Below are 14,057 nucleotides of genomic sequence, written 5' to 3'. Positions count from 1 at the left end.
AGGAGAAGAAGACAGAGAAGGAGATGAAGAAAGAAGAAGAGGACATGAGCTTGAAGAAAGAAGAAGTACACGTTCTCCAAATGTCTTTTCTTCTCCGCTTTTCTTACTTTCTCTCGCGACGTCTGTCCGGCGAAGGTATGAGAGAAGATCTGAAGAAAAAGAACTCTTTTCTGCTTTTCTAAACTTTCTTATGCTTGTGGCTATGAAAGATAGCAGTCTAAACAGCTGTATATACACAGGAGTCTTACCTCTTCTACAGAGGACTCTTTTCTTCTTGTGGTGGGACTGTTCCATCTCGGACTTCTATTGATTGATCTCCCTCCTAGAGTCTATATGACCTGTCGTTCTCGCCATAGTACATCTCCATACATAGACATTAAAGATAGGTACATCGATCGACTCAAGAGATCACAGATGGATAGATTAAGGAGAGATAGATAGAGTCATATGCTAGATCTCGCGCACTCTCACCTCCTCTTCGGCTTCCTCTCTGTCTCCGTAATGATACTACGCTCTCCTTGTGTATATGTCTGTGTGTTCCTCCCTCTCTCTCTATTTACATAAAAAGAGAGAGAAAAAGTTCATAGCTACATATATAGATATTTATATGTATACATATATATGCTTGCATGGATATGGCACAGGCCACCCAAGGGTAGAGAGGATACTATGTATCTTTGATATGTCTATGTATCTTTAATCTATCTATCTATTTATGGTCTCATTGATGTATCTCTGTCTATGTGTTTATGTCTCTATCGTTCTATCATTCTTTCAATAGTTTTTTTTTCTTCCAGTGTGTCGCTATGTGTATGTGTATGTGTATCTCCTCTGTCAGGTATAGCAATGTGCTAGCAGATGGAGGCAAGCAGCTCGCATACAACATAATTCAAAAGATTCAAACGCCCCGACTACGGCCTGAGAAACGCGCTCGAAAAGAAGAAGAAGAAGGCGGAGGAGGAAGAGGACGTTTCTCTCAAGGCATGACATTGTTAAAGCCTTTTCCGTCGTCTTCTTCTTCTTTTTCTTTGAATTTCCTAGATGGGGCTCACGACCATAACGACGAGATCGATAAGGATAATTGGATACATCTTAGGTACGACCCCAAACTCACCTAATTATCCTACCTTATCTACCTTCAGCTTTTATCTATCTTCAATCTACCTTTAATCTATCTTTAATCCATCTTTAAGCTATCTTTAAGCTATCTATCTATCTTTCTTTGATTTGCCTACCTGTCTGTGTTTCTTTATCTGTCGCTGTATCTCTCTTCTTCTTTCTTTTCTGACTCTGTCTCTCCATCCTTCTTCTTCGGCTGATTCGATTGCATTAGCTATCTTGACGCAGGCTGATAGATAGATGACAGATGAATAAGAGTTAGAGAAAAAGGCAGAGAAATAATAGTATTGACGTGTCTACCTATGCGTATGTAGACATCCCGAGAGAGATAGAGAGAGACGGAGCGGGAATGGACTGGCTTTGACTGCGTGATATGTTGCATGACAAAAAAGAGTAGAAGAATGGATCGAGGAGACACCAGGAGGAGGTAAAGAAAGGTCAGGAAATGACGCTTTTCGTCCCTTCAAAAGGTTCAAATAGGGCACCTACATACATACATACACGTATCTATACTAACTTTTACAGATAGGTATATCTATATATATTTATATATGTATAGATGTAATATGTCTTCTTTCCCTTTCTTCCTTTTTCTTCTTTCTTCCGCTTCTTTTTCCTCGTCTTCCTTATGTTGTTCTTTCCTTCTCTTTCGTTCTCCCTTTTTCTTTCCTTCTTTCTCACTCTTTCTCTTTCTCTTTCGTTTCTTTCTTTGTATGGAGATGGAGAGGAGGAGGAGTGTTTGATCATAAAGACTGGTGGGTTCTGCCTCTTCAAAGATCTTTCAATAGTACGAGGTTAGCTAGCTCAGCTAAATCGATTCATATTATCATCGATGCTGACTCGCCTCCTACCTACATCATCCGATGCGCCCCAAGAAATTCTCCGTCACGACCCTCTTCTTTTTCTTCTTGCTTTCTCTCATCTTCTCCTTTTCATGAAGTATCACAAGATTTCTTTGGTCTTTCAAAGAAGAAAGAAGAGAAGATGCTATTGAGAAGTGTCATAGCTTGTCGGAGTGCTGAATCGAGAAGAGAAGCCTTCTGTTTCTCTTCAACTTCTCCTCCTCGATGGAATGGCTTATACGGCGGCAAGAGCCCCTTTGAAGTACCTCCTCCTTCTCTGTTGATCTCCAAACCTTTCTACATCTCTTCTTCTTCTTCGTCTTTCTTCTCTTTCATTCAAGAGAAGAAAGAAAGGAAAGAAAGCAGCTGCCCTTCTCCTTATTTTTCTACGTCTGCTTTATCTCCCGTGTATAGGCAGAAGGATAGCAAGAGAGACAGAAATGTCGTGATGCCTTCCTCTCTCCACCTAGAGATGCACGAATCTCTTGAAGGAAGGAGGAGGGCAGCAACAAGATCTCATTGTAAAGGGAAGGGAGAAAGAAGACAAGAGAAAGAGAAAGGACAAAAAGAGGAAGAACTAAACGTAGACAAAGAAGTAGAGGAAGAAGAAGAAAGAGAAGCGCCAGACATAGACGAAGAAGAAGAAGAAAGAAGCCCACATACCTCGGAAGATGAAGAAGAAGACTTTGCTGTGAATTCCATCTATACCTATCAGCCGTGGATACGCGAATGCGAAGAGCGACTTCTAGACACTTTAGAAGAAAAAGAAGAAGAGGGGGAGGAAGAGAGTGAGAAAGATGTCTGGGACCTGAAGGGAGAAAGTGAAACATGGCGGGAGAAAACATGGGATTATCAAGAAGATCGTCATCCATCTTGGTGTGGTGTATGTACACCTCATGACTCTCTTTCCTTCTCTCCTTCAGAATCGCGACAATGTAGTCTGTGCTTTCTCTTTCCATCTCTTTTCTTTCACTATCAGCTACCTTCCTCTTCTTCTTCTTTCTTCTCTTCTTTCGCATCTTCTTCACAGCAAGATGTCCCTTCTTCTCCTTCTTTTCCTAAGAAAGTATTTCAGCTAGGACGGCGTACTAGAGAGAAGGAATCTCTTCTTCTCTCCAAGCCAGGTGTATGTACAGTCTCTGCGTCATCACTGATCTGCTATCCCCCTCCTTCGAACAGACCACTAATCTCCATCTCTCCTCCTCGTATTTCTTCTTTCTCTTCTTCTCTTTCTTTCTCTCCTCTCTCCTTCTGGACCGCATCTCCCTTTTCTTCTTCTCCCTTCTCTTCAGGGATTTTATCGAGCTCTCGCTGCCGGACAAGAAGAAGAAAAAAAACATCTACATGTCCTGTGTATATTTCTTTTCATTCTCTTCAGAATGAATCTGCTGTAAGATTTGCAACTGATCCAAATCATCATCTATCTTTATCGTCTTCTTCGTCTCCTTCTTCGTCTTCCTCTTTATTCTCTTCGTCTTCCTTTTCATGCGTACGTGCCATGGACCTCTATCAATATGCTTCTCTCGTCCTCTCCTTCTCCGCCTCTCTTTCATCTTCTTGTCACCCTAGGTCTTCTCCCTCTTCTCCCCCCCAGAGATCTCCGCTTCCTCTCCCTAGTGTGTCGCCTTCAGCCCTTCTTGCATGCGATACCAAGCCAGAGAAAGAAGAACAACAAGGGAAGGAAAAAAGTAAAGAAGAAGAAGAAGAAGACGATGAGGAGGAGGAAGAAGAAGAAGACGATGGCGAAAGAAGAACCTTGTCTCTCTCCTCTCTCCCTTCTTCTTCTTTCTCTCTTGTAGGATTCATCGAGCATATGAAAGACAAAGAAGAGATTTCCACATTCTTTTCCTTTGGCCCTGGAACAGTCCTTTTACGTCTAAGTCATCCTCTCTCAAAGAAGCGCTTCTTCTCTTATCATTCCTTCTCTTCGTCACGTATTGCTGAGGTGTATAGACACTCGAGTCTTTGCTGCCATTGTTTTCTTTCTAATCGAAGAAGGAATGAAAAGGAAGGATCACTAGGCAAGAAAAGCACAACTGACGCGCCCTTCACTTCTTCTACTTATTCTTCTTGCATCGGTCCTTGTTCTTCTTTCTTCTCGAGAAAGAATCGCTTATCAATCCAAGAGAAAGAAGCTAATGAAAAAGAAGAGCAACACACACATCTCTCTACAAAGTCTCTCCTCTCTCTCTCTCCATCTATTCACTCGAACCTCTCTCTCTCTTCTCTCATTCCTTCTTCTTCTTCTCCTTGCTCTTCCTCCTCTTCTTGTTGCTGTCGTAGAGGGTTGTTCTGCATGCAGTGTTCCCCGTCGATCTCTCAATGCCTCTCTGCTCTTCAGTGGCGAGAGAGAGAAGAAGCAAAGCCAGGAAGAATCGACTTGGGTAGAAAGGACGAAAGAAGAAAAGCACCTGAAAGAGAGATGGAGAAGAGTCTTTCTCAGAGCAGAAAGAAAGATAGACCTGAAGGAGCTCATCACAGCTGCAGCGAGGACGACCAACACCGAGGGGGAGGGCCTCTGCTGTACAGAGAAAGACATGAAGGAGACGCCCGTGAAGAAGAGAAAGAAGAAGAAAAGAGAAAGACAGAAGAGAAGAGAGAAGAGTCTGATATATCCTCTTTAGAGAGAAAGAGGAGAGCTATGATCCAAAATACACGAAGAACGTATTACGAGATGCCCCGAATCTATCCTGATGGTTGCCTTGTCGAACCTGTCTCTCAATCTTCCTCTCTTTCTTCTTCTTCTTTCTATCCTGATTCGTTGTCTTCCGATACCTCCTTCATCCAAGACGTCTCTTCACTTCCTTTTCATCTCTCTGACGTCCCTCTATTCTCTCCTTCTTCTTCTTCTTCGTGTCTCTTTCCAGAAGATATCCCGCCTTATGAGAGTTTTGCCTCTTCTTCTTTTTCTTCTTTCAACTTTAAAGACACAAGCATTCCTCTCAATGAAGAGCCTTCACAGGTGGGGCTCTCCCCTTATGTGTTTCTTCTCCGTCACCCTGTCGGAATGAACGGCTTTTCTTCCTCTTCCTCTTCTTCTTCTCTTCTTTTCTTCTTTTCTTTTCTTCAAGAAAGAAGAAGAAGACCTAGAAAGGAAAACGAAGTTCATGAAAAGAAAAGAGAAGAAGAAGAAGAAGAACACGGAAATAAGAATGAAGAAGAAGAAGAGGAAGAGAAGGAAGGTGGCGGTCACCCTAACCGCCCCTTTGAAGAAGGTCCTCTTCATTCCCCTCATACAAAGACTTCTCTTCTCTCCAGCATATCCAATGAGAGAAGTAGCCCTTCTTTCTTTCCCTCTTCTTCTTCTTCCTCTGTTTCTTCTTCTCTTTTGAATAGCGATAAAGAGAAAGATCTTGACTCTTTGCTCCTCAAGAGTGATAGAGGTGTAGACCGTCTTTTGCATCGAAATATGCATTCCCTTACTCCTCAGACACACAGCAGATTCTCTCTTGCTTATGAGAAGGAGAAGAACGAAGAAGAAGGAAAAGAAGAAGAAGAAGAGAGATTTCTGAGAGATCTACCTCATGTCTTGTTTGACTATTTCGTTTCCTCTTTCTCCATGAGAAATAGAGAAAGAGAAGAAAAAGAAGAAGAAGACGTTCTTCAACAACGTACTGACGTCGGGATGGATGGGTCTTTCCTTATTAAAGAGAGAAAAGAAGAAGAGGGATCAAGAAGAAGAAGAGGAACTGTCTACTTTTCTTCTTCTGAACGAGAAGAAGAAGAAGAAATCTCAGATTTCTTGCATGCTGCAGAACGTTCTTTTCATCTTGTTTAATACAGACCGGTTTTCCTTCTCCAATTTTCTTTCCTTGCTTTCTTTCATTCTCTCTTTCCTTCTTTCTTAGCTTTTTCCTCCCGCGTCTTTTCTTATCATAGTGAAAAGTATGAAGAAGAAAGAGATAAAGATGAAGAAAAAGAGCATAAGCGGAGGAGATTGATCTGGAGAGAAGGCCAGGCTCTATCCTTCATTCCTATAGAGGGTAGAGAAGATTCTCTCTCACTCCCTGTCTACTTTCTGCTTCTTCTGGTATAGAAGTCCATAGACTCATGTCTCTCTCAAGGACTAGACATGCGGCTAGCTCATTACACAGCTGTCTACAAGACACGTGTCAGCTAGCTGAGGACACGAAGGCTGAAGGAGAAGAAGAAGAAACGAAAAGAAAGGAGAAGAAGGAATTTTCTCTTCCCTTGATAGGTTGAAGATAGATCGATTCTTAGAGAGTAGTAGTAGTAATACTAGTAGTAGTAGTTATCTTCTTCTTATTCGACTTCTATTTCTCTACAGAGGTCTCCTTCACTGCCTAGCTCTAGAATTAGAAAGTCAGAAAGAATGAACGACATCTCTCTATCTCTATCTATCTCTATCTCTGTATACAACCATCGTATTCTCCCTTCTACCGACTTTTCATCCTTCATCTCAGCAAGCCAGAAAGATTTTTCTTCTTCTTCTTTTCTCGCTCCCTTCATCTCTCATTCTCCTTCTCTCACCTCGTCACTCTCTACTATCGACATCTTCCGCACCTATTCATCTATCTATCTATGTATACATGTATAGCTGGATCTATCTATCTACCTATCTCTCTCTCTCTCTATATATATATATATATGGCTGGTGCGTAACACTTCGAGAACGTATAGCGTGCTATATACAGAGAGATCTCCATGTGCTATATATGTATATGTGGATAGATAGATATATATGCGTGTATAAAAAGAGAGTGTGTATGTATGTGCGTAGTGAAAGAGAATCTTTTGTGTTGGACGTAGTAGAGTTGGCGTCAATAGAAAGATCTCATACAAGACACACACCCACCATTAGAAAAGAAAAAGATGAAGAAGAAAGAAGGGTCATAGATGTCTCTTCAATCTCTTTACAGGCAAAGAGAAACAAGAGAAAATGTAGAGGAAGAGGAGGAGAAGACTAGAATAAGAAGTAGATAAATTTTGAAGAGAGAAAGAAGAGAGGGAGGGAGTCAAGAAGGTTCTTTTCTTCTGATAGAGCGAGAGAGAGAGAGCAAGAATAGTCCTAGTCGTAGAAGAAAGTCTAGACATTTTCTCCTGGAAGAGCAATTAAAGAAGACAGAAAAAGAACATAATCGACATGTATCAATACGACTAGACCTCTTATCATACGGGTGTCTATACACTACTACTACTACTATTAGTAGTCCTACCAAAGGAAAAGAAGACGAAGAAGTCTCTTTTCTATCTCGAGATCTGCTGACGTAGGGGACTGCTTTTCTCCTTATTCTTTTTCATCTTCTTTCTACAGTAGTATTCCAAGCCTACTAAGTCACGCACACAGAGAAGACCTCCCTCACTGTTCATGTAGAGAGATACGACACAAAGAAACGAAAGAAAGAGTGAGAAAGAGTGATCTTTCCAACGGGGAGGGAGGGGCTCGATCCTCCTCGTCCTCCTCCTTTTCTTGGCCCATTCATCTTCTTCAGTAGTTGGGCGGAGACCTGCTGCGTCTTTTAAGATGCTCGTAGCCTCGTGCATTTCCTCTTCTTCTTCATTAAAAGAAGAGAAGAAAGGAGAAGAAAATAGAAGAAAAAAGTGAATGAAGTCTATTGGGAATGGCTCTCAATCAGAAGCTATCCACTTGTTCACTTTGACACATTCTCTAATGAAATCTTTCAGGTGTACATACACTTGGATCTTCATCCCGGCATCAGCTGCACACATACACACACACAGAGGTATCTATCTATCTATTTAACTTTCTATCCATCTCTTTCTCTATCCATTCTTTCTTTTCCCTTTTTCTTCTTGTCAATCTGTTTTATTCATCTTGCCTCTAAGGTTAACAAGATATCTCTCTTTCTTTGAAAAGAAGAGCCTTCTCTTCAGTTTGCATTAATTCTCTCCTCTTCCTCTCTCTTCTTCGCTTCCCAACTACAAACTAGGGCCTTTTTCTTCTCTTTCTTCATTCTCCTTTTCTCTCTTCTTTACCGAAGGTGGAGAAAGAAATCCGATCTCCCAGTCGTCGTTATTCATTGCATGCAGAAGGGTGAGAGTTTGCGTGTAGAAGAAGAAGGAAGGAATCTCTTCTTCTTCTCTCCCCTTGTTCTCCTCACTAGATGTCTTGTCGCTCCATCATCCATCCCCATCCCTGTCTTCTTCTTCTTTAGCTTTTCTCTTCCTTTCTCTTCTATTTCTCGGCATCTTCATGGATTTCCTCTTCAACTCTTATTATCATTTTAGCTACCATAAGTCTTTCTTTTTTTCTTTAGAGAGAAGTTTCTTCTTCTTCTTGCTTTTCTTTCTTTTGCTTGAAGAGGTGTCTCTTCATTGTCGAGACAAGTGTCTCCTCGTCCTCCTCCTTCACACCCTCCTCCTGCTTGCCTCTCCCAACGAGAGCAATAGCATTAGTCTTTATATATCTTTTCTTCTTCTTTCTTTTTCTCTTCTATCTCTCCCTCTTTCTTTCTTTTTCTCTTCTTTCTCTATCTTTCTTTGCATGTCTCATTTGAAGAGGTGACTGGCAACTCATCGAAGAGGAGCAAGAAAGAAATAAGAAAGAAAGATTCCTTTTCTTCGTGTGATCCTCTTCTTCTTTCTTCTTCTTCTCTCCATTCTGAAGGCAATTCAAAGAAGAAGAAGAAGTCTTCTTCAAGTTTCATACTTCTCAAGGAGACAGACAGTGGTAGCAAGTGTACTACTCTTTCCTCTTTCTCTTCTTTTACTTCCCTTTCTTCCACAGGGTAGGCTTCGTACCTTTCTTTCTTTCTTTTTCGAGAAGACTTTGAAAGGATGGAGGTACACACCCTCTCTTCTCTTCTTCTTTCTTGTCTTCCTCTTCATTTGAAAAAGGCCCTCTCTTCATCTTTTCCTACACGTGCTCTCTCTCTTCTTCTTTTCTTCTTCTCTTTCTTCTTCTTCTCCTCTCCCATATCAGCTCGGCTTATTCTCTCTCCATCCACCCCCCTACCACCTTCTTCTTCTCTTCAGCCTTCTTCTTCTCTTCGTTCTTCATCTCTTCTATCTCCTTCTCCTCCCCCTGCTTCTCTTCTCTTTCCACATCTTTTCTCTTCATCTTTCTTTTCTGCTTTGAAACGCCCATCTTCTCGCTTCTCTCCTGCTAAAGAGAATGAAGAAGCAGAAGAAGAAGATCGACCTCTTCGTTCACAATTTCATTCAAGCAAGAACTTATCGCTCTCTTCTTCTTTCTTTTCGTTTCCTCTCCTTTCTCTTGTCTTTCCTTCTCAAGCTGAAGCTGAAGACCGAGAAGACCAGGAGTATTGCGAAAGGGGAGATAGATTTAGCGAGAGAGGAGAGGAGAAAAGCTCCCTCTTTCTTGTAGATCATAATCGAAAAGAAAGAAGAGAAAGAAGAACTCCTCACATCTCATTCCATCCGGTAGCTACAGTAGTATCTAGCCATCTATTCAATTGGGTAGCCGGAGGAGGGAGAAGAAAGGGACCAACCCTCTCTACTTCTCTTTCTTCCTCCTCGTCTTCTTTATCTCCTTCTTCTTCTTCTTACCAGGATGGTAATGAAGAGAATGAGGAAGTTGAAGGAGAAGAAAGCGATAGAAAAAGCAACTGGAGAGTCGTCGTCAAAAAGACGTGGAACATTCTCACCCAACAAGTATGATACACATACATACACATATATATATATATATATATATATGCATGCACATACGTATGTATACATGCATGCGTATACGTACACTGACCATCATGCTTCATACGAGTACTCCACTTTATCTCTCTCTTTCTTTCACATTGCTCTCTCTAGTTCATTTCTTTCTCTTTTTTCTTCTCTTCTCTTTTGTCCTGTTTTGCTTCTCTTCTTCTTTATGCATGCATTGAACATGCTGTAGAAAGTGCCACATCCATCCTCGTTCTATCTGACTCATCACTTCTCTCTCTATATCTATCTTCCATCTATCTTCCATCTATCTATCTATCTATTTATCTATCTCTTTGTATCTATCTTTAATCTATCGACCAATAGATAGATTGATCGTTACACGTGTATACTGTATATGCTATCTGTGAAAGCGAGGCCTCCTGAAGAGAAAGGGATGTCCCAGAGATATCAGTACACGTATATATCTATATGTATATATATGTAGATATATATATATACTTACATGGACTACTTACAGGGACGTGTATCTATCTATACCTACGTAGCTATATCATCTATCATAGACGAATAGCTATATCCCCTACATACAGATAGCTATCTATCTACACGTGTAGGATAGGTGAGAGAGAGCTTATTCATCTCTCGGAATGCCCCTGCATGTGTATCTACTCAACCCTCTATACCTCCCCCCTCTGTTAGCTATCTCCATTTCTCTACATACATATATAGATAGATAGAGAGAGAGAGATATGTCAACATTTATCTATCAATCTATTCCCTCTCTCTCTTTATATATATACCTCTCTCTCTTCCTAAATAAATATATATATATATATATGCATGCGTAGGCCTCTCTCTTTCTCTCTCACTCTCTCTGTCTATATCTGGGCTGTGAAGGGGCTTTAGACTTCTCGTTCTCTTAGTAGTCGTAGGAGGAGGGATGGGGGGGGCTCGATCTTCTTTTTCTCTCCAGAGATGAACGGCGTGATACACTCAGACTCTTTTCTTTCTTTCTTTTTATGCAACGACCTCTTTGTGAGGGAAGGTTTTTTTTTCTTTTTCTTTTTGTGGGTTTCTTTCAGGTGTATAGACAGATCCGAGAACATCGGGGAGAGATGGAGACTGTCCTACAAGGCTTGGTTAATCTTCTTTTTCAGTGCTTTCGCAATTTCTTTGGCATTTATACATTAGGAGTCTCCATTCTTCTTCTCCCTCTTTGCTCTTCTCTTCAGCATCTCCAACAGCTCCATCGCGTGCCTCTGAATGACCCTTTTCTACTCAAGTAATACAAGCACATCCACATACACAAAAAAGAATTAGAAAGAAAGAAAGAAAGAGACTTAGATAGATCAAAATAGATAAAGACATTCATCAATGAATCTTGCTTCCTTTCTATCGATCTATCTATCTTTAATCTATCTATCGATCTTTTTTCGTTTCCCTCTATCTATCTCTATCTCTTTCTTTCTTTCTTGATAGTAGTAGTAGTAGAAGTAGCATTAGTAGTAGTTTGGACTGCCTGAGATTTCTTTCTAGGGCTTCACTCGAGATGGGAATTTTTCTTTCCAGTCATTCATCAAACGACTTCACTTTCTCTTCTTCTTTTCTATTTGTCTATCCAACCCTATGCTAGGGCTCACGTCTCCTCTTGCATCCCTAGCTCCGTTTACATATGCCTCTGTAGATTCTCGGCGTATGTCTTTCTTCCTATCTATCTAAATATCTATTCGCCTGCTGCTCTATGGCTGGCTCTTCTTTGATCTATCTATCTATCTTTAATCTATCTATCTTTGATCTATCTATCTACATGGTTTCTTCTTCTCCATCATCCCCCCCTCCCCCCCCCATGGATAGAAAAGTGACCCCAGGCTATCTACTCAGTCATCCTTTTCTTCTCCTTCTTCTGGTTCTTCTTCTTCTTTCATTTGCTTACCGAGAAATTATGATATGCGAAATGTAACTCATACGCTGCATAGCATTTCTCTTGCAGATACTTTTCATGTGTCCTTAACGGAACGAAGATTAAGAAATCTAAAGGGATCTGCTCCTCGACAGCACTCCCGCCTCTTTCTCGCTCTTCTTCTCTTTCATTCATATCCGCCTCTTCATAATTCACAAGGTCCCTTTCTTCTTCTTCTTGGAGATCTCCTGCCTGAAGAGGTCTCCCTGTCGAGCTCTTGCGCACTCTTTCTCCCCTAGGTGTAAGGTTGCTAGAGAGAGAAGAAGAAGCTGCAATGGGTGGATAGCCAGATAGATCATCATCTACTGCTGTCTCTTCTGAAGCGCCACATGTAGAGGAAGAAGAGCAGCTAGGTCCCCCTCTTAACAGTCGACGTCTAGTTAGATCGCGAAGGGTCTGCTGTCGACTAATGACTCGGATGAAAGCGCAGCTAATGGCCTGAAAAGAAAGCAAGAGAGAAATCAAGAAGAAAGATAATTTAAAGACAAAGAAAGAGCACGTGATCTTTTTGTATTTCTCCCTAGGAAGAATAGAGATGGAGAGACACAAGAAGTCTTTGTGCATGCAAGAAAGGAAAGGAAAGAAGAGGAAGAAAGAAGAGGTCTACTTTCATGGGTTAGGAGAGGCATCTCTTCTCATTCAAGGAAGACTCGAATGGTCTCCCAAATAGAACCATAAACACACAAGATCCAAACAAAATCTCTTTCTTTCTTTCCTTCTTTCTTCCTCAGTCTGGAGACACTTCTCTTCTCTTCTCTTCTCTTATCTAGGTGAAAGAAACAGACTTCTCCGCTCGTGTGAGTAGGAAGGGCACGGATGGATCTCCCCTTCTTCCTTTTGTGCCTATGTATCTCTCTTTCTTCTTCTTCTTCATACTCATGTCGATTCACTTGGACTTCTTTCTCTTCCTACGATCAGAAAGATGATACATCGACGAACTCATCATGGCTCCGCGTGCTGTTACGCCACATGAATTTCGCCGTACACACCTTCTTCTACCCATGCGTTAGCTTTCTCTCTCTCTTCATGTTTCTCTTTCTCTGTCTGTCTTCATCTCTTTCTCTCCCTCTGTCTATCTAAAGACGTCTATATAGATACATACATACGTACATCTGTAGGTACTACGCGAGACTGTAAGAAGAACACGCCAGCGCCAATCCACTCGACGGATTCTACCCCTGGACTTCCTGTATCGATTCAACCTTATCTTTCTCACCTAGAAAATCGACGCGACAAGCACAAGAGGTGAAAAAAGCGCCACGTATCAAGCCCTTCACAACATACAGACAATGCACTACCATCCCCCCCCTCTCTCTCGCTTTATGACTTTCGATCGGGGGATTGATCGGTTGCCTCGCTTACACTCTCATACGTCTCCCTGCTTATCAGTTCTATCCCCCCACATAAACAAACACCCAATAGAAGGGGAAAAGAGAGATACAGAATATACCTATACAAAGACGGATGTATGTGTATGTGTACATCTAGTGTGGATGTCCATGATGAAGAGCTCAGGCCAGCTTTCATGTGCTTGCGAGAAGTCCAGAATCCTTCTTCCTATCATGACTATTCTCAGGCGTATCGCCCGTAGCTTTGATGTGAAGGAGAAGAATGAAAAGAGTAAACCTTACATGTCTTGGAGAGGCCAGAGATCGAACGCTATCTAGGCGGAAGTATCGCCATAGATTCAAGAAAGCCACTTCAACTCCACGTGCATTTCCTGTGACGAAGGACTCCCACTGGGCATCGGTCCAGCCTCCTACACCTCCATGGCTTCGATCCTCGGAAATCGCTTGAGATAGACTAGCTGCTGAAGGAAGACCTCCACAGCCACAGGCCGCAATACTACTACTACTACTACTGCTAGCCCCACTACCTGCAGGAGGAAAGGAGGGGAGTAAAGAAAAAGAAGAAGAAAAGAAGAAGAAGAAAGTTGGGATATGTGGTTCATGAGGAAAGCAATGAGAGACACAAGCAGCAACACCACGGGTTAAAGATCGAGGTAAATACACGACTTATCTTTGATCTGTCTATCTTAAATCTATCTGTCTATCACTAATCCATCTATCTGTCTATAGTTAATCTATCTATGTATCTAGGCTGGAATGCGATGTGGGAAATCTATTGACATGTATCGCATATTTACGTATATAGATATATAATGAAAAAAGACTACACATATACATGCGTATATACATATATGTGTATATAAGTAGAGAGAGAGTAGAATGGACTGTCTGCGTTTCACTATGTTTTCTTTACTTTCTTCACACCTCGGCATTCAGTATTCCATGCGCCCCGCGTAGAATAATTTCCGTTGATAGAGTCTTTTGCTCTTCCTATCGAGGGGGTGTCTTTAAATCCCCCTCTTGAACAAGCCAAGGCTTGTCGAAAGGCTCGTGCGTCTTCACGTAGAAAGTCGAAATAAGCATGTTTCTCTTCAGCTCGAGCCGGATATGGAGTGTACGGACACTTCAGGTTGCCGAAGCATTCAATTAAAGCAGCAACGAAACAGAGCAAATCCACAGAAG

General features: G+C 41.6%; 3 protein-coding genes across 3 annotated transcripts in view; 2 read left to right on the top strand and 1 right to left on the bottom strand.

Moving 5' to 3' along the window:
• The first annotated feature begins 1 nt into the window (after window position 1).
• Window positions 2-6,073, top strand: CSUI_007321 (uncharacterized protein). Its single transcript, XM_068067467.1, has 3 exons — window positions 2-135; window positions 839-1,096; window positions 1,839-6,073. Exons 2-3 carry the CDS (start codon window positions 984-986, stop codon window positions 5,737-5,739), a joined length of 4,014 nt encoding a protein of 1,337 aa, XP_067920561.1. The 5' UTR covers window positions 2-135; window positions 839-983; the 3' UTR covers window positions 5,740-6,073.
• A 2,025-nt stretch (window positions 6,074-8,098) lies between these two features.
• CSUI_007320 (uncharacterized protein) lies at window positions 8,099-10,852 on the top strand (the record flags this gene model as incomplete). Its single annotated transcript, XM_068067466.1, has 2 exons — window positions 8,099-9,557; window positions 10,649-10,852. The coding sequence occupies exons 1-2, from the start codon at window positions 8,721-8,723 to the stop codon at window positions 10,850-10,852; spliced, it is 1,041 nt and encodes a 346-aa protein (XP_067920560.1). The 5' UTR covers window positions 8,099-8,720.
• A 650-nt stretch (window positions 10,853-11,502) lies between these two features.
• Window positions 11,503-14,057, bottom strand: part of CSUI_007319 (bromodomain-containing protein) — a gene marked incomplete at its 3' end in the record, with an annotated part of 9,855 nt that continues 7,300 nt past the window's right edge. Inside the window, exons 8-10 of the mRNA XM_068067465.1 lie at window positions 14,053-14,057; window positions 13,158-13,402; window positions 11,503-11,964 (exon numbers count right to left, since the gene is read on the bottom strand). The exon at window positions 14,053-14,057 is cut by the window's right edge and continues 294 nt beyond it. Coding sequence (XP_067920559.1) covers window positions 11,503-11,964; window positions 13,158-13,402; window positions 14,053-14,057 — 712 coding nt within the window. The remainder of the gene's footprint in view (window positions 11,965-13,157; window positions 13,403-14,052) is intronic.

Source organism: Cystoisospora suis, assembly GCF_002600585.1.
Source record: "Cystoisospora suis strain Wien I chromosome Unknown contig_3844, whole genome shotgun sequence".
NCBI lineage: Eukaryota > Apicomplexa > Conoidasida > Eucoccidiorida > Sarcocystidae > Cystoisospora > Cystoisospora suis.
The sequence above is the reverse complement of the archived record's forward strand: the minus strand, read 5'-3'. Positions and strand labels throughout refer to the sequence as shown.